The sequence below is a fragment of the Scyliorhinus torazame genome, chromosome 21 (genome assembly GCF_047496885.1).
Source record: "Scyliorhinus torazame isolate Kashiwa2021f chromosome 21, sScyTor2.1, whole genome shotgun sequence".
In the NCBI taxonomy this organism is placed as follows: Eukaryota; Metazoa; Chordata; class Chondrichthyes; order Carcharhiniformes; family Scyliorhinidae; genus Scyliorhinus; species Scyliorhinus torazame.
In genome coordinates this window covers 17,326,301-17,352,132 of record NC_092727.1, presented here as the reverse complement: position 1 = coordinate 17,352,132, position 25,832 = coordinate 17,326,301, and the positions used below count along the sequence as shown (strand labels likewise).

The following is a 25,832-nucleotide window of genomic DNA, read 5'->3' as shown; positions in this document are numbered from 1 at the left end:
TGGAGGTGGAGGTTGTGGCTTAATATCAGCAACTCCGGTTTCCACATAGTCAGCAAATGCTGGGATGTCGGACTCCTTCTCTACAATAATGCACAGCGATGTCCCAAGAGGAACGTCCCGTGTACCTTCAGCTATTAGAATCTTGGCCAAATAACCTTCTTCCATTACTTCAAAACCTAAGAGAAACACAATGGATTTTCTATAATACAATACTTTAACAAATCTTATTCCAGTTGGTTTTCCTTCCGCGGCGTCACCCTCATTGGTCAATGTTTGTTGCTAACCACAACAAATATGGAAAACAAAAACAAAAATCTCTAAACTACTTTTTTGGAAACATCATGAATTATAATTTTATCACATTGTTGTTACAACGGTGTTGTTACAACAGTGCTTATTTTGAACTGGTTTAAATATTTTCATAAAATAACCTTTGTAAATATCAATAACCACCATACTGTCATGTTACAATTTTGTTTAATATCAAGGGTTACCCTACGTTAAGCCAACCTCAAACTTTACACTGTCCATACACAGACAGGTCAAATCTAATCTTCCAATTATGGCCACATCGTAAACACAGTGTAACAAGTGTCTAAAATCATTTTAAGGCATGGTGTGAACAAACCAGAATGTGTCCGATTCCCAAACTCATAAGCTACCTTAACTGTGTTGCTGAGCATGCAAAATTGAAGTCACTGCATACCTATTGTTGCTTTGTCTGTTTCAATCTCTGCAATCAGGTCACCTTCACGCAACTTCTCACCAACCTTTTTCTCCCATCGTTGAACAGTACCCACTGTCATTGTTGGAGAAAGAGCAGGCAAAACAATCTGCAAATAGACAGGTATTCTGGCTTTATAATCATCACAAAGCTGAAAATATAGACTTTTAGATTAGGACATAATGCTTTGCTTCACAGCTCAATGTCCAATGAAGCCAAGGCATTTTAAGCAAGCTGACTGGAAAGGTTATTTTAACTTACAACATCCTAAAGCAAATTGTAATAAAAAGGGGATATAAAGTTAAACTGGGAATGAACTCACTGGTATACAGTTCTGAAATTTGCCACATTTTTGTCTTCTTTACTTATTATCCTCATTCAATTAAGTCGGAATATATCCCGCTACAACCAGTAGAGGGACAGGATACATCAAAAAGTTCTATGCACTAAAGTGTTATATACAATATCACTGTCATTTCAATAAATGTAATATATTATCCATATTAAAAATTAATACATTTTGCAATTTTCATGCAAATAATTGGCTTCCAAATTGACCTGCTTGTTCAAAGAATGTTAAAATCCAAGCAACTGGCTCACAGGCTGTTTAATGTTTACAATTGAGGGTTTTCCATTGTTTCGAAGCTACATCACAAGCACGTAATATTCACTAAGAAGAAATGCTTCAATGCGCCTTTAATGTAGTGAAAGATTGCGACAGGCGCGTTATAAAAGTACATTTGACAGTGACCTGCATCAGGAGATAGTGGGCGGGATTTACCAGCTGGTCACGCCAGTGGGATGTTCGGTCCCACACCGGTGCACGAGTTTCCCAACGGAGAGGGGTGCTGTCAACGGATAATCCCGTTGACAACAGTGGGACCGGTAGATCCCGGCGACAGGTCCACTTCCTGACGAAAAACACGTGGCGGGCTGATGGGAAAATCCCACCCATTATTGCAGGTGATCAAAAGGTTTTGTCAGAGGTACATTTTACAAAGTATCTTAAAGGAAGAGCAAGGGATGGAGCGGATTCCAGAGTTTTGGCAGCTGGAGGCACAGCCACTAATGGTGAAACAATTAAAATTGGGAGCCAGAATTGTAGTGCAGGTATCTTAGAGGGTTGTGTGGCTGGAGAAGATTAGAGAGAAGGGGAGACTATGGACAGATTTGCAGAGAAAGCAGAGAATTTTAAAAATAGGTATTGTTTAACTGAGAGCCAGCCCAGGGATGATGGGTGAACAGGACGTGGTGCGAATTAGGTCACGGACAGCAGACATTTGAATGAAATCACGTTTATAGAGTGTGGAATGTGGGTGACCAGTCAGAGGCGTATTGGAATATTTACGTCCCGAGGTAACAAAGGAACAAATGAAGGTTTCACCAGCAGGTGAGCTGAGTTGGGGTGCAGCCAATGAAATTTCAGATGTGGAAATTGGCATACAAGTTTAAGAGTTAATTTTAAGGTCAGACAAGACACTACATTTGAGATCTGTCCAGTTCATCCGCAGACAGCTGTTCGGGAAAGAGATGGAATTGGTGGTAAGGGAATTGCATTCGAGATGAGGACCTAAAGCAAGGGCTTCCCAATAATTAGCTGGAAGGAAATTTCTACACATCCAGAATTGAATGTCAGATGAGCAATCTGATAATTTAGTTACAGCGAAGGAATTGACAGGCAGAGGTGAGGTGGAGAGGGAGCATACGCTGAAAACCAATGTTGTATTTTCAGATGTCTTCGTCAAGAGACAGCATGTAGATGTGAAACAGGAAGGGGCCAGCACTGATCCTTGGGAGACGCCGGAGGTAACACTGGGTGTGCAGTCCCTCCAACTGGATGAAGAAGAGGGCTTGGAGGAGGATAGTGCGCTCATCCACGTCAAAAGGTGCAGAAAGGTTGTAAAGGACGAACGAGAAGGGATCGTTTCCTGTGGCCACAGCTAGATAGGACTCTGATATGAGGTGTTTTGGTTCCGTGGCGGAGTAAAACCAGGTTTGAGGGATTCAAACATGGAGCTCCGGAAAAGATAGTCACAAATTTGAGGCAACAACGCGTTCAAGGACTTTGGAAAAGAAAGGGATATTGGGGGTGGGACAGTAGTTTGCAACGACAGAGGATCAAGGATTGCTTTTATTTTGCGAGAGGGGTGATGTCAGCAGATTTGAAGCAGTTTTGACAGATGACAGCAGATCCTCATGGCGCAATAAGTGGTCCAGCCAAATCGGCAGGAAAATGGCTAAACCAGTTGTCTGCCACATCTGTTCAAGTCTGGGTCCAGGCGAAACAGCCAGGGAAGAGACACAGTGATGGGTATAATGGGGACTAGGATTTGGGTGAAGGGGAGTGTTGTTGACAGATCAGTGCTTGCAGAAACATCTTGGTGATTGGAGCGCCAAAGGGTTGAGATTTTGAAAGTGCAGCTGTAAACAAATTGGGAGAATATTTTCCAGTGGCAAACATATGTCCTTATCGAAGACTGGCAAGGTGGAACTGATAAGACCATGTGGGATGGCAAAGTCAAGGAGTCCAAACTAACCTAACACAGTTTGAAGAAGTGCTCACACTTCCATTTTCGTTTTGCTCACCTTCATGTGGGGAGGATAAGAACTGCCTGGAGCTTTGGGTGGAGATGAGGATGTGAAAGGGGTTGCAGCAGCCGCTGGTGCGGTGGAAGGGGTTGAAGCAGCTGCTGGTGGGGCAGAAGCTGCTGCCGCTGCCTCTGGAGTGTAATCCTTAAAAGCTTCAATATCCTCAGCTCTAAACAATACAAGCAACAGAGAAATTTGTGTCATAATTAATAGCAACATGGATCGTGCAGACTAATCTCAACAAAGATACAAAATAGATTGGCATGATGAATCAAGACCACCCTAGGTGTCCATCGTTCTGCCATTACATGACCACATGGAAAGAAGTTTAAATTGAAACCACCAATGGACAATTGAGGAAAATAACTTTTGGGAAATTCCTGTGCAACTCATGGCAAACAAGCAAGCTCCAAGACACCGTGGCAACGTCCAATACACAGCGTACAGATTTTGGCTTTCAGCCTAGATTCTGGGAAAAATCTCACCCAAGTCAAAAGGTTATAGGTTTGCGTACCCTTCTAGGACTTGAACACCAAATCCCGGTTGACAGTTTGTGTAGTAGAGAGGGCATGGTGCGCCTATAAGTGCTATATTTCAGATGCAACGTCAAACCAAGGAATTGTCTGCCCCCTCAGATGTACATGAACAATCCAATGATACAATTCGAAGAATAGCAGAGACGTCTACCCAGTGTCCAGGCCAATTATTTACCCCTCAATCAAAATCACCTTGGATGTGCATAAATTGCCTGCCAATGTAACCCCCCCATTTACAAACAGTCACTACACCTCAAAAGGTGCTGTGAATCACCTTTGAGCATCCTGTTTATATAAACGGTATGACAGTTCAGTGTGGGTTACTTAAAGATGCTAGAAGATACATATTTTCACACACAGGGCCCATCCTTAGCAGACAGAAAGAACATGTCCACACATTGCAACTTTTTCAACTAATAAAAACTTTGGGGGACAGCCATTCCCTGGTTCATTCCCCATGGCAACTCCTTGACCAGAGTCAACTTGCCCGCTTTCAATTTAAACCCCAAAAGCAGGGCAGTTAACTGTTCCCTGGTTCATTCTCCATGGCAATGCCTTCACCAGGAGTCCACTTATCAACCAAGCAGCACCCTCGTCTCATGTGAACGGCTGCCCCCATTGAGATTTGGTACTCTTGCGAATCAGTCCTGATGAGTGCAAGATGACAACATGTCTCTTTTTTCAGCAAAGGCATTATTATATAAATGCGCATTCTATATATTAATGACCATAATGCAGAACAAAATCCCAAAGCACTTCACAGAAGTAGAAGGAAAATGGATGCCCTGCCTAGGGAAGATTAGCTGCAGCGCCCAAAAGCTTGGTCAGAGAAGGGGTTTCAGGAGGATCACAACATAGAGGATGGTACCAGCACGATTTAGGGAGGGAATGGAATGTGGTTCAAGGCACAGTCTCCAACAGCAATGGGAAAGATGCACAAAAGACAGGATTTGGTAGAGCACAGAGCATGGATTGCATTTTGGGTGGGGTTGATGATAACAGTTTGTCCGTCCCAATTTTTAGCTTGAGGAGGCTCACTCAATTTGGATCCAACCTTTTTCTCACCCAACATTCATGCATTTTCTAGCAGGTGTCACTGCTTGCTTATTAGAAGCAGGAACCTCGGCTCTTTTCTTCTGCACACCCGTTTGCATGGAAGTTGATTGTAGCCACTCAACACGGTAGCATTGTGGATAGCACAATTGCTTCACAGCTCCAGGGTCCCAGGTTCGATTCCGGCTTGGGTCACTGTCTGTGCGGAGTCTGCACATCCTCCCCATGTACGCGTGGGTTTCCTGCGGGTGCTCCGGTTTCCTCCCACAGTCCAAAGATGTGCAGGTTAGGTGGATTGGCCATGATAAATTGCCCTTAGTGTCCAAAATTGCCCTTAGTGTTGGGTGGGGTTACTGGGTTATGGGGATAGGGTGGAGGTGTTGACCTTGGGTAGGGTGCTCTTTCCAAGAGCCAGTGCAGACTCGATGGGCCGAATGGCCTCCTCCTGCACTGTAAAATCTATGATAATTCTATGAACAGCCGCTACAACAGATATTAGTTAATTTAGCATGAAACTCGGCTTTTAATTGTTCCTTTTCATGAGGATGCTTCATGGTATAGGAAATATGGCAAATCATGATCAAGAATGGAAACCACACAAATTAAAGTTACTTTAACCACTTTAAACTTAATTTTGTAGATTTAATGGTGGAGTAAGAGCGAGTAGAACAGAAGGCCAATTGTGAAAACTCTATATATTCTCATTTCAGATGGTCTTTATGCACAATGTTCTGGCTCAATTAAGTGTTTGAGGTACCTGTAATAGTCAAAATTTGTTTGTTCTGCTTCTATATTATCGTTCAGTTCTTTTACACAATTTAGTTATAATTTAACAGACTCACAGAATAATACAACTGACCTGCCTACCTCATCCCATTTGCCCGGACTTGGCCCAGCCTTGAACGTTATGACGTGGCCAAGTGCTCATCCAGGTATTTTTCAAGGGATGTGAGGCAACCCGCCTCTGCCACCCTCCCAGGCAATGTATTCCAGACCATCACCACCCTCTGGGTAAAAATGTTTTTCCTCAAATGCCCCCTAAACCTTGTGCCCCTAAACTTGAACTCGATGTCCCTCTCGTAACTGACCCTTCAACTAAGGAGTACAGCTACTCCCTATCCACACTGTCCATGCCACTCATAATAGTGTACACCTCGATCAGGTCATTCCTCAATCTCCTCTACTCCAGCAAAAACAAGACTAACCAAGACAAATTCTCCTCAACTTAAATGTTCCATCCCAAGCAACTTCCTGGTGAAGGTCCTCTGCACCCCCGCCAGTGCAATCACACCCTTCCTATAATGTGGTTTTCAGAATTGCACACAGTACTCCAGCTGTGGCCTCACCAAAGTTCTATACAACGCCAACATGACATACCGGCATTTGTAATCTATGCCTCGATAAAGGCAAAATATGCCTTTTATATCACCCTATTAACCTGCCCTTCAGCCTTCAGAGATCTATGGACAAACACATCAAGGTCCTTTTGTTCCTCAGAACTTCCCAGTGTCAGGCCATTCATTGAATACTTCCTTGTCAAATTACTCCTTCCAAAGTGCATCACCTCACATTTTTCAGGGTTAAATTCCTTCTGCCATTTTTCTGGCCAGTTGACCATCCGGTCTATATCCTCCTGTAACCCAAGACACTGAACCTCACTGTTAACCACCTGGCCAATCTTTGTGTCATCTGCCTACCTTTGATCCTACCCCTCACATAGTCATCTATATCTTTTATATAAAATGACAAATAGGGGACCCAGCACAGATCCGTGCGGTACGCCACTGGCTTCCAATCACTAAAGCAGCCACCTGTCATCACCCTCTGTTTCCGATAACGCTAATTGTTGAATCAACCTCATCAAGTTACCCTGTATCCCATGTGCATTTGCCTTCTTTATATGTCTCCCATGTGGAACCTTGTCAAAGGCTTTGCTGAAATCCTTGTAAACTACATCAACTGCACTACCCTCAGGGGCAGCATGGTGGCAGTGGTTAGCACTGCTGCCTCATGGCATGGAGGACTCGGGTTCGATCCTGAGCCACTGTCAGTGTGGAGTTTGCACATTCTCCCTGTGTCTGCGTGGGTCTCACCCCCACAACTCAAAGATGTGCTGGATAGTTGGATTGGCCACGCTAAATTGCCCCTGATTGGAAAATAAAAGAATTGGGTACTCTATTTATTGTTTTTAAAACTGCACTATTCTCATCTACACATCTGGTTACATGCTCAAAAAATTCAATCAAATTTGTTCGGCATGACCTCCCTCTGACATAGCCATGCGGACTATTCCTGATCAAACCTTGCCTTTCCAAGTGGAAATAGATTCTCTCCTTCAGAATTTTCTCCAATAGATTCCCCACCAGTTACGTGAAACTCACTGGTCTGTAGTTCCCTGACTTCTCTCTACAACCTTTCTTAAATAGTGGGACCACATTTGCTCTCTAGTCCTCTGGCGCCTCTCTGGCCAGAGAGGAATTAGAAATTTGGGTTAGAGCCCCTACAATCTCCTTCCTCACCACTCACAGCATCCTGGGACACAATTCATCCAGACCTGGAGATTTGTCCACTTTTAAGCCTGCCAACACCTCCAATACCCCTGTCACTCCCTATGACAATTTGCTCAAGAACATCACAGTCTATCTTCCTGCGTTCCATAGCTACCTCCTCATTCTCTTGGGTGAAGACAGATGTAAAGGATCTGTTCCAACACCCTCTGGCTCCAATGCCCTCTGGTTCAACTCACAGATTTCCCCCTTGGTCCCCAATGAGCCCTACTTTCCTGGTTATGATTTGCTTTATTATTGTCACATGTATTAGTATACAGTGAAAAGTATGCTGTACAAACAATGCATACCGTACATAAGGAAGGAAGGAGAGGCTGCAGGTTATAATGTTACAGTTATAGCAAGGTGTAGAGAAAAGATCAACTTAATACGAGGTAGGTCCATTCAAAAGTCTGATGGCAGCAGGGAAGAAGCTGTTCTCGAGTCGGTTGGTACGTGACCTCAAACTTTGGTATATTTTTCCTGATGGAAGAAGGTGGAAGAGACTATGTCCGGGGTGCGTGGGGTCCTTAATTATGCTGGCTGCCTTTCTGAGGCAGCGGGAATTATAGATAGAGTCAATGGATGGGAGGCTGGTTTGCGTGATGGACTGGGCTACATTCACAACCTTTTGTAGCTTCCTGCGGTCTTGGGCAGAGCAGGCTCCATACCAAGCAGTGATACACCCAGAAAGAATGCTTTCTATGGTGCATCTGTAGACGTTGGTGAGGGTCGTAGCTGACATGCCAAATTTCATTAGTCTTCTGAGAAAGTAGAGTAATTGGTGGGCTTTCTTTTTAAAAAAAATATATATTTATTAAAGTTTTTTAACACAATTTTTCTCCCTTACAAACAATAACCCCCCCCCCTCCAACCTCGTAACAAAACAAAAAAACGAGAAATCGCGCAGAGCAAGATATAGACACGGCAAAATGATATATTTACAGAGCTTTGTACACTGGCCCTCACCCGTAAGTGCCAGTTTCCCCAACCCTTCATGTTATCTCTTGCTCATCCACCCTCCCAGGCAGTCGTCGTCCCCCCCCCCCCCGGTCTCTCTCTCCCCCCCCCCCCCGTCTCTCTCTCCCCCCCCCCCCCCCCCCCGTCTCTCTTCCCCCCCCCCCCCCCCCCCCGGTCTCTCTCTCTCCCCCCCCCCCCCCGGTCTCTCTTTCCCCCCCCCCCCCGTCTCTCTCTCTCCCCCCCCCCCCGTCTCTCTTTCCCCCCCCCCCCCGTCTCTCCCCCCCCCCCCAGTCTCTCTCTCCCCCCCCCCCAGTCTCTCCCCCCCCCCCCCAGTCTCTCTCTCCCCCCCCCCAGTCTCTCTCCCCCCCCCCCCCCCGTCTCCTCCCCCCCCCCCCCCCCCCGTCTCTCCCCCCCCCCCCCTCCCCCCCAAGGTTGCTGCTGACCGACCTTCCTCTAACGCTCCGCGAGATAGTCTAGGAACGGTTGCCACCGCCTGTAGAACCCATGCGCAGACCCTCTCAAGGCGAACTTAATCCTCTCCAACTTTATGAACCCAGCCATATCATTTATCCAGGCCTCCAGGCTGGGGGGCTTCGCCTCCTCCCACATGAGCAAGATCCTTCGCCGGGCTACTAGGGACGCAAAGGCCAGAATGCCGGCCTCTTTCGCCTCCTGCACTCCCGGTTCGTCCACTACTCCAAATATTGCTAGCCCCCAGCTTGGCTTGACCCGGACTTTCCTGAGATATTGCTCCCGCCACTCCTCTCCAGAACCCCTCCAGTGCCGGGCATGACCAAAACATATGGACATGGTTCGCCGGGCTCCCTGAGCACCTTCCACATCTGTCCTCTACCCCAAAGAACCTACTCGGCCTCGCCCCTGTCATGTGCGCTCTGTGGACCACCTTAAATTGTATCAGGCTGAGCCTGGCACACGAGGAGGAGGAATTAACCCTACCTAGGGCATCAGCCCACAGACCTTCCTCGATCTCCTCCCCCAGCTCCTCCTCCCATTTACCCTTCAACTCTTCTACCAGCGCTTCCCCCTCTTCTTGCAACTCCTGGTGTATTTCCGACACCTTGTCCTCCCCGACCCATACACCCGAGATCACCCTATCTTGAACTTCTCCACTGCCCCCAGATTCTTAGCGTTGCCGCCATCACCGGGCTCGTGGTATACTTTGTCGGCGAGAGCGGCAGCGGTGCCATCACCAACTCCCCCAGGCTCGTTCCTTTACAGGACGCCATCTCCATCCTCTTCCATGCCGCCCCCTCTCCCTCCATAACCCACTTGCGGATCATCGCCACATTTGCTGCCCAGTAGTAGCTCCCCAGGTTTGGCAGCGCCAACCCTCCTCGGTCCCTACTGCGTTCCAGGAACCCTCTCCTTACTCTCGGGGTCTTATTCGCCCACACAAACCCCATAATACTCCTGCCTACTCTCTTAAAAAAGGCCTTAGTGATCACGATGGGAAGGCACTGAAACGCAAACAGAAACCTCGGAAGGACCACCATTTTGACCGACTGCACTCTACCCGCCAGCGAGAGCGGTAACATGTTCCATCTTTTGAAATCCTCCTCCATTTGCTCCACCAACCTCGTCAAATTCAGTTTATGTAGGGTCCCCCAACTCCTGGCTATCTGGATCCCCAGATACCGAAAGCTCCCCTCCGCCCTCCTCAGCGGTAGGTCCCCTATCCCTCTTTCTTGGTCCCCCGCCTGTAATACAAAGAACTCACTCTTCCCTACATTGAGCTGATAGCCCGAAAACTCCCCAAACTCCCTTAGAGTCTGCATGACCTCCACCATCCCCTCCATTGGATCCGCCACGTACAGCACAGGTCATCTGCATATAGCGACACCCGATGCTCTTCTCCCCCTCGGACCACCCCCCACCATTTATTAGACTCCCTCAATGACATGGCCAATGGTTCGATCGCCAATGCGAACAACAGGGGGGACAGGGGGCACCCCTGCCTCGTCCCTCGGTACAGTCGAAAGTACTCCGACCTCTGCCGGTTCGTCACTACACTCGCCACCGGGGCTCCGTAAAGGAGCTTAACCCAATCGATAAACCCTACCCCGAACCCAAACCTACGCAGCACCTCCCAGAGGTACTCCCACTCTACTTGGTCAAAGGCCTTCTCCGCGTCCATAGCTGCCACTATCTCCGCCTCTCCCTCCTCCGATGGCATCATTATCACGTTTAAGAGCCGCCGCACATTGGTGTTTAGTTGCCTGCTCTTTACAAATCCCGTCTGGTCCTCGTGGATTACCCCCGGGACACAGTCCTCGATCCTCGTGGCCAGCACTTTTGCCAGTAACTTTGCATCCACATTGAGGAGCGAGATCGGCCTGTACGATCCACATTGCAGTGGGTCCTTGTCCCGCTTTAGGATCAAAGAAATTGTCGCTTCCGACATTGTCGGGGGCAGGGTCCCCTCCTCTCTTGCCTCATTAAAGGTCCTCACCAGTAGCGAGGCCAACAGGTCTGCGTACTTCCTGTAGAACTCCACCGGGAATCCGTCCGGTCCCGGGGCCTTCCCCGCCTGCATGCTCTCCAAACCCTTGCTCAGCTCCTCCAACCCAATTGGTGCCCCCAAACCAGCCACCTCTTGCTCCTCCACCCTTGGGAATCTCAGCTGATCTAGGAATCGTCTCATCCCCTCTTCCCCCGCTGGGGGCTGGGATCTGTACAGCACTCATAAAAGGCCTTAAATACCTTGTTTATTTTCGTTGCACTCCGAACCGTGGCTCCCCTTCCATCTTTGACTCCCCCTATTTCCCTCGCTGCCATCCTCTTACGGAGCTGGTGTGCCAGCATCCGACTAGCCTTTTCCCCATACTCGTAGGTCGCCCCCTGCGCTTTCCTCCACTGTGCCTCTGCCTTCTCTGTGGTCAACAGGTCAAACTCCGTCTGGAGCCGTCGTCTTTCCCCAAGTAATCTTTCCTCCGGGGCCCCTGCGTATCTCCTGTCCACTCTCAAAATCTCCCCCACTAACCTCTCCCTTTCCATACCCTCTGTCCTCTCCCTATGAGCCCTAATGGAAATTAGCTCTCCCCTGATCACCGCCTTCAACGCCTCCCATACCACCCCCACCCGCACCTCCCCGTTGTCGTTGGCCTCCAAGTACCTTTCGATACACCCCCTCACCTTCCCACACACCACCTCGTCCGCCAGCAGTCCCAGATCCAGCCGCCACAACGGGCGTTGGTCCCTCTCCTCTCCCAGCTCCAGTTCCTCCCAGTGCGGGGCATGGTCCGAAACGGCTATAGCCGAATACTCCGTCCCCTCCACCCTCGGGATGAGCGCCTTACCCAGAACAAAGAAATCTATCCGGGAGTAGGCTTTGTGTACATGGGTGCACTCCCCCCATCTGATCCATAAACCCCCCAAGTACCTTGGCCGCCGCCGGCCTCTTTCCAGTCCTTGATTTGGAGCGGTCCAATGCTGGATCCAACACTGTATTGAAGTCCCCTCCCATTATCAGGCCTCCCATCTCCAGGTCCGGAATGCGCCCCAACATGCGCTTCATGAATCCTGTATCATCCCAGTTCGGGGCGTATAAGTTTACCAACACCACCCACGTCCCTTGCAGCCTACCGCTCACCATTGCATATCGCCCTCCAGTGTCCACTACAATAGTCTTGGCCTCAAATGACACCCGCTTTCCCACAAAGATTGCCACCCCTCTATTCTTCGCGTCCAGTCCCGAGTGGAATACCTGTCCTACCCATCCCTTTCTTAACCTGACCTGGTCCGCCACCTTCAGATGTGTCTCTTGGAGCATGGCCACGTCCGCCTTCAGTCCCTTTAAGTGCGCGAACACTCGAGCCCTCTTCACCGGCCCATTCAGGCCCCTCACATTCCACGTTATCAGCCGGATTGGAGGGGCTCTCACCCCCGCCCACGCCCCGCCGACTAGCCATCTCCTTTTCTGGGCCAGTCCCGTGTCCATGCCTCCCTCACCCACCAGTCCCCCAGAGGGGGGACCCCCGTCCCGACCACCTCTTCTGTGTCCCATTCCCTTTCGGCCAGTGCAGCAGCAACCCTTTTCCCCCCCTTCCCTCCCCCCGCTAGACCCCTGTCTAGCTTTTTTACTACCCCCATGTCACTCCCGTAAGTCAGCTGACGCCTGCTGACCCCGGCTTCCCCCGCCGTCCCATTGACCTCCCTGCGTGGGAGTCTCCCAATCCATATGCATTCCTTCGTTCCCCTTCCCGCCTTTCTTCCCGCGTGCGGGAAAAAACCCCGCGCTTTCCAAAGCCCGCTCCGCCCCTCTGGCGCAGCTCCTGTCACGGCCTTGTCTCTCTCCCCCAGCCCATGTAACATTTCCTGTGCGTGATTGACCCCCATATACAACAACCATCACACATCAAACCCCAAAACATCCCCCCCACCCTCACAAACCCTCAGTTAGAGTCCAACTTTTCGGCTTGTACAAAGGTCCACATCTCTTCAGGCGTTTCAAAGTAATAGTGTTGGCCCTTGTATGTGACCCACAGTCACGCTGGCTGCAGCATTCCGAATTTCACTTCTTTCCGGTACAACGCCGCTTTGGCCCGGTTGAAACCCGCTCTCCGCTTTGCAACCTCCGTGCTCCAGTCCGGGTATATTCGGATCGCTGTATTGTCCCATTTACTGCTCCCGCTCCTTCTTGGCCCATCTCAGGACCCACTCTCTGTCCGTGAACCGGTGGAACCTCACCACCATCGCCCTTGGCGGCTCATTTGCCTGGGGCTTCTTCGCCAGCACCCGATGTGCCCCGTCCAACTCCAGCGGCCTCGAAGGGGCCTTCGTGCCCATCATCGCCTCGAGCACCGTGCTCGCGTATGCCCCGGCATCAGCCCCCTCCACTCCCTCGGAGACCCAGGATTCACAGATTCTTTCTCCTTGACCTGTTCTCCAGGTCTTCGAGTCTTCCCGCCCACCTCTTGTGTAGCGCTTAGTTCTGCTCCACTCTCACCGCCAGGCCCACGAGCTCGTCCGCGTTCTGACTGACTCTTTTCTGTACCTCCTGGATCTTAGCTTCGTGGGCCTTCTGCGTGATCCCGAGTCCTTCAATTGCCGAAAGCATAGGCGCCAACATCTCTTTGTGCATCTCCTCGTGCTGCTCCTCGAAGCAGCGCTTGATGAACTCATGCAGCTCCCCTTTGTCCCTGGCCGCCGCCATTTTGTTTTCTTTCCCTCGCTTCTCCCGTCGCTCCAGTGCCGCTCCTTTGGCCGTTACACTTCTGGTCCGTTTAATAGAAGTTGGCAGTGTTTGCTTCACCAGTCTGCCCCAAAAAGTCTATGGAAACTCCTGAAAAAGGTCTGAGAGTCGGCTCCAGACGGGAGCTGCCGAATGCGCGACCTACTCCTCCATGGCCGCCACCAGAGGCCTCGTCCCCGCTTCTTCAATGGCCCTGGTAGATCTTTTCACAGTTGTTACCTCTGCTGCTAGAATTCACCTTTGATAGAGTCAAGCCAGATTGCAGCTTTAAGCTTGCCCTTCCCCCGCCTGCATGCTGGAAGAGGCCCTCGTCTACTGCTGCAGCTCAAGCCAAATCTTTCACTGTTTCTGCCGGGTCTGGTAGCCAAAAGACACAACACTCCTGGGGGACACTGTCAGGGGAATGCTGCAGCCTTCTTCCCACCCCGGGAAATGTCAAACAAATGCCGTGGGGGCCCTGTAACAGAGCCCAAAAGTCCGTTCCAAGCGGGAGCTGCCGAATATGCGACCTAGCACTGCATAGCCGCACCCAGAAATCCATTGGTGGGCTTTCTTAACTATAGTGTCGGCATGGGGGGGCCAAAACAGGCTGTTGGTGATCTGTACACTTAAAAACTTGAAACTCTCGACCCGTCCTTCTACTTTGTTCCCATTGATGTAGACAGGGGCATGTTCTCCACTACGCTTCCTGAAGTCGATGACAATCTTCTTTGTTTTGTTGACATTGAGGGAGATTATTGTTGTCGCACCAGTTCACCAGATTCTCTATCTCATTTCTATACTCTGTCTCGTCATTGTTTGAAATCCGACCCACTATGGTGGCGTCATCAGCAAATTTGAAAATCGAGTTGGAGGGGAATTTGGCCACAGTCATGGGTGTATAAGGAGTATAGTAGGGGGCTGAGGACACAGCCTTATGGGGCACTGGTGTTGAGGATGATTGTGGAGGAGGTGTTGTTGCCTATCTTTACTGATTATGGCCAAGGCCACAGAGTTTGGAGATGAGTTTCATAGGAATGATGGTGTTGAAGGCTGAACTGTAGTCGATAAATAGGAGCATGACATAGGTGTCTTTGTTATCTAGGTGTTCCAGGGTAGAGTGCAGGGCCATGGAGATGGCGTCTGCTGTGGACCTGTTGCTGCGGTAGGCGAACTGTAGTAGATCAAGGCAATCCGGGAGGCTGGAGTTGATTCGTGCCATGACTAATCTTTCGAAGCACTTCATGATGATGGATGTCAGAGCCACTGGACGATAGTCATTAAAGCACGCTGCTTGACTTTCTTTTGGTACAGGGATGATGGTCGTCTTCTTGAAGCAGATAGGGACCTCAGATTGTTGTAAAGAGAGGTTGAAGATGTCTGCGAATACGCCCGCCAGCTGATCCCGCGCAAGACCTGAGTACTCGTCCGGGTACCCCATCCGGGTCAGTGGCTTTCCGTGGGTTGACTTTCGAGAAGGCTGGTCTGACGTTTGCAGTGGTGATCTCAGATACAAGGTCATCCGCGGCTTTTGGGGTGGAAGGCTCGCTCTCGCTGACCTCTTGCTCAAAGCGGGCATAGAATGTGTTGAGCTCATCAGGGAGGGGAGTGTTGGAGCTGACGATTTTACATGCCTTCATCTTGTAGCCCGTTATGTCTTGCAGACCTTGCCATAGACGGTGGGGATCCATGTGGCTAGCCTGGGACTCGAGCTTGGTCCAATACGCGTTTTGGGCATCTTTGATGGATTTTTTTAGATCATATCTGGCTTTCTTGTCGTGGTCAGGGTCACCTGACTTGAACGCCTCAGACCTGGACTTCAGCAAGCAGTGGCTATCCTCTTCCCATTGATATACTTCTATCATAGGATTTCCCCAACTTTAACCAGCCAGAGTTTTCGCATAATCTCTCTTTGCTCTCCAAATTGCTTTCTTAAGTTCCGACCTGCACTTTCTGTACTCCACTAATGCCGCTGTTGGTTTGCTCCCCTTGTACTTGATAAAAGCCTCTCTTTTCCCGCTCCCCGTATCCAGAATGTGCTGGCCATCCACGGTTCTCTGGGCTTGTTTCTCCTTACTATTACCCTGAAGGGAACATGCTGGGCCTGTACCTCCCCACTTCCTTTTTTACCCCCCCCCCCCCCACTGATCTTCTGTAGATTTCCCCACAATAACTTTTTCCAGGCTCCCGTGGCAAGATTCTGCATTATTTTACTAAAATACGCCATTCCCAGGGCAGCAGGGTGGCACAGTGGGTTAGCCCTGCTGCCTCACGGCACCGAGGTCCCAGGTTCGATCCCGGCTCTGGGTCACTGTCTGTGTGGAGTTTGCACATTCTTCCCATGTTTGCGTGGGTTTCACCCCCACAACCCAAAGATGTGATGGTAGGTGAATTGGCCACGCTAAATTATCCCTTAATTGGAAAAAATTAATTGGGTACTCCAAATTCATTTTTTAAAATAAAAAAATCCGCTATTCCCCAATCCAAAACCTTTTTTTGCAACTTGTCCATTTCTTTGTCTAAACTTAAATTATACCATGTTGTGGTCACTTTCAGTAAAATGCTCCCCCACCAACACATCACCCATCTGTCCTACTTCATTCCCCAGAATTAAGTCCAACACTGCACCGTCCCTTACGTATGGAGTTAAAAAGCTCTCCGGTGTACATTTTAAGAACTCCACTCCATCTAAGACTGGAACACGATGACAAACCTATTAATGTTGAGAAAGTTGAAATTACCCAATATAATTACCCTATTATTATTTTTACACACGTGCTTGAGCACATATTTGCTTCTCAATTTCCCGCTGACTATCTGGGGGTCAATAATAAACACCTCGCAATGTGGCTGTCCCATTTGTATTCCTAAGGTCTACCCACAAAGCTTCACTTGATGCCCCCTCCAAGATAGCATCTCACCCTACCCCAGTAATTGACTCCTTAACTAATAATGCAATGCCTCCTCCTTGGTCTTGCCTGAAGATTCTATATGCCGGGATGCTGAGCTGCAAATCCTGCCCCTTGCTCAACCACATCTCCGTGATGGCTACTATATCACAATTTAAATGTACCCATCTTGTCTGTCAATGGTTTAAAATGTAGTAAACGTATTGCTTAGTCGGTGCTAGCAGAGAGATTGGATTGAAACCAGGGCCACAAAGACTGCCTTGTTATTCCCAATTTTGATAAGCATGACTGAATCATCTCAATGACAACATTCTTTGACACCATTCCTAGTGCAGGACAGCTTGGTGGCTTTTAATATTTAACTTTTGCTTTGCAGTTTTGAAACAGGTGTTACGTCTCGTCAACGTAGCACCATGGAATTGGACCACAATCAAGAAATAAGTTTGGCCACAATCAGGACGACTTGCTGCCGTTCCACGGTGCTTCACAGAGAAACAGTGAGGATTCTTACGGTTAGTACAATGTAATGGGAGAGGTTTATTGCAGTGTTCTGAATATCCATGTCCTCATGCTTCCAGTTTGAATTGTGGAAAAGGTGAGCTCTACTTGATCAAATTAGTCAAGAGGCTGTCCCTGTACATCTCCTGATAGCTGATGCAATTACTGGAGGCTGTCAAGCAGCCTTTGCAAACAGGGAATAGCTAGAAGTCGAAAGTGAGGAGGATGGAACCTTTAAAATGTTGTTTGTTCTGAAAATTACTGAGAACTTAACATTTACTTATTGAAACATACAATAAAAGTGTCGCCCCTATGTGTGGATTTGAACATGCTGTAGAATGATATTCTATTGAATTCAGATATGGCACAAAAGAACCATGTACTGATACAGGAAAAGTGGAATGTTATTTAGAACTATCTGATGCTCACTTTTGAACCGTGATGCAGATGATTGTACCAAGTGGCACATCTCGTGTTCCCGCTGGCAATAGGATTTTTGCCATGTAACATTCTTCCAGACTCTCAAAGCCTACTGTTGCCTTGTCTGTTTCCACCTGAGAAAATACATATATTTCAATAAACAAGAATAAAAGAACTCAATAATTCTACAAAACAATGTCACCTTTATGTTTCAAATAAACATTGGACATTTTTCCTCAGAATTGCTCCCAGCCGGTTGGTGTAAACTAGCCATTCTGTAGGGCAACTGTTGACTCTCATATGCAGGAGCCTGTGAGGATTGGACTTCTTCATTTACACTTCTCACCCTGGCGAGTACATAATCCAGAATATTTCCAAACTTTGCAACAGTACAAGCACTGTTCGAAATCTTTCATAACATTTTGGGCTGTTTGCTGATTATTGATAGAGCTGAGTGACATGAATTGGACAATTGCTATGCCTAATATGATAAGTTAATGCCATTCCCCATGCAAGCCCATTCCTTAAACACTCCACACCCCATCCTTTTGTAAAAAAAATAAAGCTGGTTTCATTTGTTCTCATGTGGCAAACTAATAAAAAGGCCCCCTTAATGCAATGATAATCATCATAGAATATGTTGCTTAAAACATGTAACTATGACCGTTGATGCCATTTTATCAGAAACAAATGCAAGAATACAGTTTTTAAACAAATACAATACAGTTGGCCATTGTACAATTTGGCCACTGTACAATTAGATTACCGACTACATCTCAATTCTGGTTCTGCAGTGAATGTCATTAGAGAGTTGTGCAACTTGTCAGTTGTTTTTGAAAATCTTTTATAGAGTTTTGATTAGAATAAATGAATTATTTATACGGCATCTTTCACATCCTCAGCCAATTAAATGTAGCTGCAATTGTAATGTATGCAAGCACAACAGCCAATTTGCACACAGCAAGACCAGATAGTCAGTTATTGCTGGCTATGGTAGAGAGAATTTCCCAGCTCGCCTCAAAACATTGCCACAAAATCTTTTATTCCCATCTGAGAGGGGAAGGCAATGCCTTGAACTCTTACTCAACATATCCCATTTCCAAGAGTGCAGTATTCCCACAGTACTACACCGAAATGTCAGGCTTGACTTTGCGCTGAAGACTCCGGAGTGGAGCCTGATTATCTTTTAAATTGCAGCAAGTTATCATTCTTAATAAGAACATATAAAAACAGACTATTTCCTTTAAATACACAAGCAACTATTTTGCAATGGGAAATAGTTAAATATCATAGAATTCCTACAGTGCAGAAGGAGGCCATTCCGGACCATCGAGTCTGCACCGACCCTCCAAAAGAGCACCCTACCTAGGCCCAATCCACCGCCCTATCCCCATGACCCCAACTAACCTTTAGACACTTGGGGCAATTTGGCATGGCCAATTCACGTAACCTGCACCTCTTTGGGCTGTGGGAGAAGACCGGAGGAAACGCACATGGACACTGGGAGAATGCGCAAACTCCATACAATCACCCGAGGTCAGAATCGAATCCTGGCGCTCTAAGGCAGCAGTGCTAACCAGAGTGCCACCTCAAAAATTATACAGGGCAGCAAATAGCAAAGCAGAAAGGAAGACCTGTTGTTGTCCAAATATCTCAATTCAATAAACCTGGTATTTTGATGCTTCTATCTCTTTCTACAAACACAGTGGCCAACACAGAAAGTAGACATGACATAATGTTGCTAGGCACCCATGAAAAATAGGCATCTTCGTAACCACTTTTGCACCACCAACTGTCCAGTTAAAATTCCATCGGATTGGCATCACTGCCCAGGCTGGCCTATTAAATTATTGATCCCAGTGGCAGAGCTGACAATTTGTCACAAGTTTACAATTCTGTTGCCAGGATAATTTTGCGGGGAACGTGTGGGAGCTCTGGTATGAAACCAAGAGAACTGCAATGTAAAAGCAAATATTCAGGATCACTTTGATACACACCAAACACACGGCATCACCACATACTGGCTGTACCAAAAGAAAAGGCTGGTGAAATTTGCATATTAAAAGTTCTTTAATGCACATAGATAAAGCAGGATTTTAATTGCACATACCTCAGCTATTAAATCTCCCTCATTTATTTTATCTCCTTCCTTCTTCTCCCACCGAGCTATAGTTCCCATCTGCATTGTGGGTGACAGGGCAGGTAACGGCATCTATGAATAAAACAACAATGAGTTACACAGCTCTTCTGGGTACAGGTACAACGTCTCAAAAATCGGCAAACTTTGGTCCACGTTCGCATTTGATTTTGGATATTAGACCATAAGACGTAGGAGCAGTGGTAGACCATTCGACCCATCCAGTCTGCTCTACCATTCAATGAGATCATGACTGATCTGATGTGATAATCCTCAACACCACTTTTCTGCCTTACCCCCCATAACCCTGGTTTCCCCGACTGATTAAATCTGACTCTCCCAGCCTTGTACATACTTAATGACACACCCAGCCTCCACAGTAAAGAATTCCATGATTCATTATCCTCTGGGAGAAGAAATTCCTCATCTGTCTTAAATGACAGTTTTTGGTCATTTGAGCCAGGTCAGAGGTCGCTTGGATCACCGTGAAGACTGACACAAAGCCGATAACTAGCTCGGCATGTCACTGCACCAATGCACGCCTAGCCAGATAAGCCGATGTTATTTTACTCTTTTAACACTAAAATTCTTGACTTCCGGTGAGAGTGATTTGCTGAGCAGACGCACCTCAGATGGCTCGCCTCCAGAAAATAACCAAATAGGCACTTATAGGCAAATTTTGCCTGGAAACTCGACAGGAATTCACCCTTAACCGAGAAAGGAAGAAATAGAGCCAGCATGCCAGCAAATGGGAGTTAGAGAGGCTGAAGGGACAGCAAGAGCGGAGGAAAAGGACACAAGTAACAGGCGGACGAGCCGGCGGACTCATAAGAACATAGGAACTAGGAGCAGGAGTAGGCCATCTGGCCCCTCAAGCCTGCTCCACCATGCAATGAGATCATGGCTGATCTTTTGTGGACTCAGCTCCACTTTCCGGCCCGAACACCATAACCCTTAATCCCTTTATTCTTCAAAAAACTATCTATCTTGATCTTAAAAACATTTAATGAAGGAGCCTCTACTGCTTCACTGGGCAATGAATTCCACAGATTCACAACCCTTTGGGTGAAGAAGTTCCTCCTAAACTCAGTCCTAAATCTACTTCCCCTTATTTTGAGGCTATGCCCCCTAGTTCTGCTTTCACCCGCCAGTGGAAACAACCTGCCCGCATCTATCCTATCTATTCCCTTCATAATCTTATATGAGGCGAGGCGAGAGGGCCCCAGCCACCCAAGAGAGAGGGAGACCGGCAACCCGAGCATTAGTCTCCATCCCCCACTACCTGAAGGCGGATGGAAGGCATTCCTTCTGAAGGAACTGGCTGGGACGAGAGGCGATAAAGGTAAAAATCCAGGTGGAGGTCAGAGAGGCGATGGTCTCCACGCAAACAGCAATCGATGGATTGGGGAAGAAGGCGGAGGCACAGGAAAAACAATCCAGGGGCTGAAGAAGGAGTTGACATACCAGAGCGACAGGTTTGTCACAAAAGGTTGGGGGCGCCCCAGGGTAACCTGGAAAGAGAAAGTCGAGGTCCTGACACCATAAAATTCGAATTGTGGGCCTCCCAGAGGGGTTCGAGGACAGGGACCCGACGGGCTACGTTGTCCAAATGCTGGGCAACATAGTCGGGAAGGAAAGCTTCCCCAGCCCCCCGGAGATGGACAGAATTCACAGGTCTCTCCGGCCGAAACCCCAAGATAGGGGAACACCAGAGGGCGATCATCGCAAAATTACATCGATACCAGGAGGTAGGTGAAACAGACCAAGGTGAGTAGCTGGGAAGGACACAGAAGGTGGACATGGCAAAAACGCAGGGCCGAATTTAAACAGGCAAAATCGACCCTGTACAAGAACGGGTAAGATTCAGAATGCTGTTCCCAGCCTGGCTCTTGGTCACATTCCAGAATAAGGAATACTATTTCAACACCCCGTCGGAGGTGGACAAGTTTGTTCAGTCAAATGGCCTGGACAAGGGGCAGGCGAGGCATCGAAGAAGGTGAAGCAGAGGAGGAAAGGGAGAGAGAAAGAAATCTATTGGACACATAACATTCTTGCACGGGACAGTGCTGCCTCGCTTTGACCAGAAAGACCAAATCAGTGGGACGGACAAGGGCAGCGGAACGCAGGCGAGGGCGAGAAATAGGCAGAGGGAACAGACAGACAGCGAGCATGAGATCAACCCCAGGAGGGGGGGCTACCACACTAGCAAGGATAGCTAGCACAGGAAGTAAGATAGCAAGGGGGGCTGCACGCACCTCCCGATAGGGAGGGAGCTTCTCGCTGGGGGAGGGGGGAATGGACGGGAAGGGGGAACTCTAAGGGGGAGACGCAGGAGGGGAGGAACACAAAGGGAAGAAAGGGTTGGTTTTCTGGTTGGCTTCAGCAGTTAAGTGAGGTTTGAGGGAACAAGATGGCGCCGCAAGCAGCCACTCTAGAGGATCCCTAAACACAGGGAAACCCCAGAGCGCAGGGGCCTGACCTCATGATGAGAACGGTGACTGCAGCCCTTTTGGGCGGCACCCTAACAAAGAGAAACCCTGGAGCGCTGGGGTGCGTCCACCAGGTAAGTATGGTTGATCCTGCAGGAAGGAGGGGTCAGAATCCCCCCAAACCAAGATTATCACCTGGAATGTCAGAGGTCTTAACAGCCCAGCGAAAAGATCCAGAGCCGTCCACTTAAGAAGTTTGAAAGCCGACATAGTCGTCCTGCAAAAGACACACCTGAGGGAGAAGGAACGACTGGGGGAAAGTGAGATGTTTGCGGTCCGGGCGAGGGGACTGGAGAGGCGATTGGGGGAACTGCCGTTTAGGTTAGTAGGGGGAAGCTTTAGGTACCTAGGCATTCAAGTGGAGCGGGAATGGGACCGGCTGCATAAATTAAATCTGGCCCGACTAGTAGACCAAATGAAGGACGATTTTCGGAGGTGGGACTCGCTTCCATTGTCACTGGCTAGGAGGGTGCAGACGGTGAGGATGACGGCCCTCCCGAGATTCCTGTTAGTGTTTCAATGTCTCCCCATCTTTATTCCACGGTCCTTTTTTAAACGGGTAAACAAAGTGATCTCTGGCTTTGTTTGAGCGGGCAAGACCCCGCGAGTAAGGAAGGTAATGCTTGAGCGGAGTAGGGGAGTGGGCGGGCTGGCGCTGCCAAATTTTAGTAACTATTACTGGGCAGCGAATATAACCATGATCAGGAAGTGGGTGGTGGGGGAAGGGTCGACATGGGAGCATATGGAGGCGGCTTCATGCAATGGCACCAGTCTGGGGGGGTTGGTAACCGCACCTCTGCCGTTCCCACCGGCATGGTACTCCACCAGCCCCGTGGTGGTGGCGACCCTGAGAGTCTGGGGGCAATGAAGGAGACATGTGGGAGCAGAGGGAGCAACCGTCTGGTCCCCAATCTGTAATAATCACCAGTTTGCCCCGGGAAGTATGGATGGGGTCGTTCCTGATATGGCGGAGAGCAGGAATTGAGAGGATGGGGGATATGTTTATAGAGGGAAGCTTTCGGAGTATGACGGCGCTGGAGGAGTAGTTTGGGTTGGCGAGGGGAACAAATTCAGATATCTGCAGGTGCGGGACTTCCTACGTAAACAGGTGTCAACCTTCCCGCTCCTACCGCTAAAGAGGATTCAGGACAGGGTAGTTTCCAGAGGGTGGGTATAAGAAGGGAGCGTCTCTGACATTTACAAGGAACTTATGGGGTCAGAGGAGACGTAGACCGAGGAGCTGAAGCGCAAGTGGGAGGAGGACCTGGGAGGAGAGATAGAGGATGGTCTATGGGTGGACGCGTTGACTCTACTCAACGCGTCCGTAACATGTGCCAGGCTCAGCCTGATACAATTCAAGGTCGTTCATCGGGCTAACATGACAGTGGCCCGGATGAGCAGATTCTTTGGGGTGGAAGACAGGTGCGCAAAATGTGCGGGAGGACCAGTGATGTTCTGGACATGCCCGAAGCTTCGGGGATTTTGGCATGTGTTTGCAAACGTCATGTCCACGGTGTTAAAAACAAGGGTGGCACTGAATCCAGAGGTGTCGATTTTCGGGGTGTCTGAAGACCCGGGAATCCAGGAGAAAGAGGCAGACGTTCTGGCCTTTGCTTCCCTCGTAGCCCGGAGACGGATACTATTACCTTGGAGGGACTCAAAGCCCCCTCAGTCGGAGATCTGGCTATCGGACATGGCTAGCTTTCTCTGTTTGAAGCAAATCAAGTTCGCCTTCAGAGGGTCACTGTTAGGGTTCACCCAGAGGTTGCAACCGTTCGTCGACTTCTTTGCGGAAAATTAATCGTCAGCAGAAAGGAGAGGGGGGGGTTAGTTTAGCTTAGAGTAGGGGGTTAAGAAAGGTGGGACCTGCAAGGGAGGGAGACAGCTTTTGAACTATGTTTATAGTTTCATGTACATTGTTTATTTTGTTATAATACCAAAAATACCTCAATAAAATGTTTATTAAAAAAAAAAGAAAATACTCCCGAGGCCCTGACCGTAGAGCTTCTGGCGGAGAGGAAAAGCTGCAAACAGTCTATAACCTGCTATCCACCAGGAAGGCAATTCACCAACTCCGCTAGACACGGAGATCCTCTATGAACACAAAGAGGTTAGCCACCTGTTGGCTCACCAGCTGAGAAAGCAGGCAGCCACGAGGGAAATGGCCCAAGTAAAGGACAGATAGATGAACCAAAAAAGGTCAACCGAGCATTTGAGGCCTTCTACCGGGGTCTATGCACCTCCGAGCCCCTCCAGCGGGGATGAAACGGTTTCTCGATGGACTAGACAAGTCAGTTGTGGAGGTCGATAGACATGGGGAGCTGGAAGCACCAATAGGACTGGGAGAGATCATGGAGAGTATTAACTCCTGCAGGCGGGGAAGGTGCCAGGAACCCATCTTCTACAAAATATTTGCAGCAACCCGGGCCCCACACCTACGGAAATGTTCGCGGATTCGTCAGCACGGAGCACCCTGCCTCCAACGTCACGACATCGCAGATACCCAAAAACAACAAAGACCCAACGGAATGTGGAACATACAGACCCATTTCGCTGCTCAATGTGGACGCGAAGATACTCACAAAAGTCCTGGCTAAGAGACTGGAGAACTGCATATCAGAGGTGGTTGCAGAGGACCAGACTGGCTCTGTCAAGGGTAGACAGCTAACTGCAAACATCAGGCGGCTACACTGACTCGCGACCCTAGACAAACTAACGGAAGAACTGTAACTACCGAAACGACGGGAGTTATGGCACCTACAAATCAAACACTTTCTCCGCAAGGAGACGATGCTGTGTCCTAGGGCCCCGAGAGATGTTTACTGGAGGAACTACTAAGCACGGATACCAAGGAGAAGGAGAACTGTGGGGTCATCTACAGACGACTGCTGGAAAGGGCAAAAACATTAATTGAATGAAGCTAGGCAGAAATGGGAGGCCAAACTCAAGACAGAAGTCAGTTGGGGACTCTGGAGCGAAGCAAGCCTAAACCTCATGCAGTTTAAAGTGGTGCACAGAGCTCACCTAACTAGAGCCTGAATGAACAGGTTCTTCCCAGAGGTAGAGGATAAATGTAAACAGTACCAAGGAGGCCCGGCCAACCACCCCCACATGTTCTGGGCCTGCCCCAGACTTGACGGGCTCTGGGCAGCCTTCTTCGAGGCGATGTGGGGGTGAGGGTGGAGCCGTGGGGGTGAGGGTGGAGCCGTGCCGGAGAGTGGCAGTCGTCAGGGTTTCGGATCGGCCAGAACTACATATGGGGAAGAAGGCCGTTGCCCTGGCTTTTGCTTCCTTAATCGCACGCCGGAGAATCCTGCTTGGCTGGCGATCAGTAGCACCACCCACAGCTGCAGACTGGCTGGCAGACATATCGGGATTTCTCCACCTGAAGAAGATCAAATACACCATCCGAGGGTTGGACAAGGGCTTTCACAAAGGGGGTTAATCATCAGCATGTTCAAAGCCAATAGTGATTAGGATGGAGGAGGGATGGACCGATTATGGCAGACAACAGCCGAGAGGAATTGGGAGAGGGGGAAAAGAGGCAAGGAAGGAACCCAGGGGACTAGCAGAGAGAGACATGGTAAAGGGAGGGGGGAAAGGGAGGGTGGAGGAGGCAGAGAGCACCCACAGCTAATCCACAAGGCTAACAGCAGGAACCGCATAAGAAAAGGTGAAGTATAGCAATACGACACCCAGGGCCAAAGGTGGCGCCAAGAAGGAGCCCGACTATCAATGCCGATAGGAGGGGGGCATGTAAAATTGTACATAACACCATAC

General features: G+C 48.9%; 1 protein-coding gene across 1 annotated transcript in view; it reads right to left on the bottom strand.

The window, feature by feature from the left end:
• dlat (dihydrolipoamide S-acetyltransferase (E2 component of pyruvate dehydrogenase complex)) overlaps positions 1-25,832 on the bottom strand; it is a 38,991-nt gene that overhangs the window by 10,353 nt on the left and 2,806 nt on the right. The window contains exons 2-6 of the mRNA XM_072486588.1: positions 19,537-19,638; positions 17,436-17,560; positions 3,311-3,482; positions 707-833; positions 1-176 (exon numbers count right to left, since the gene is read on the bottom strand). Coding sequence (XP_072342689.1) covers positions 1-176; positions 707-833; positions 3,311-3,482; positions 17,436-17,560; positions 19,537-19,638 — 702 coding nt within the window. The remainder of the gene's footprint in view (positions 177-706; positions 834-3,310; positions 3,483-17,435; positions 17,561-19,536; positions 19,639-25,832) is intronic.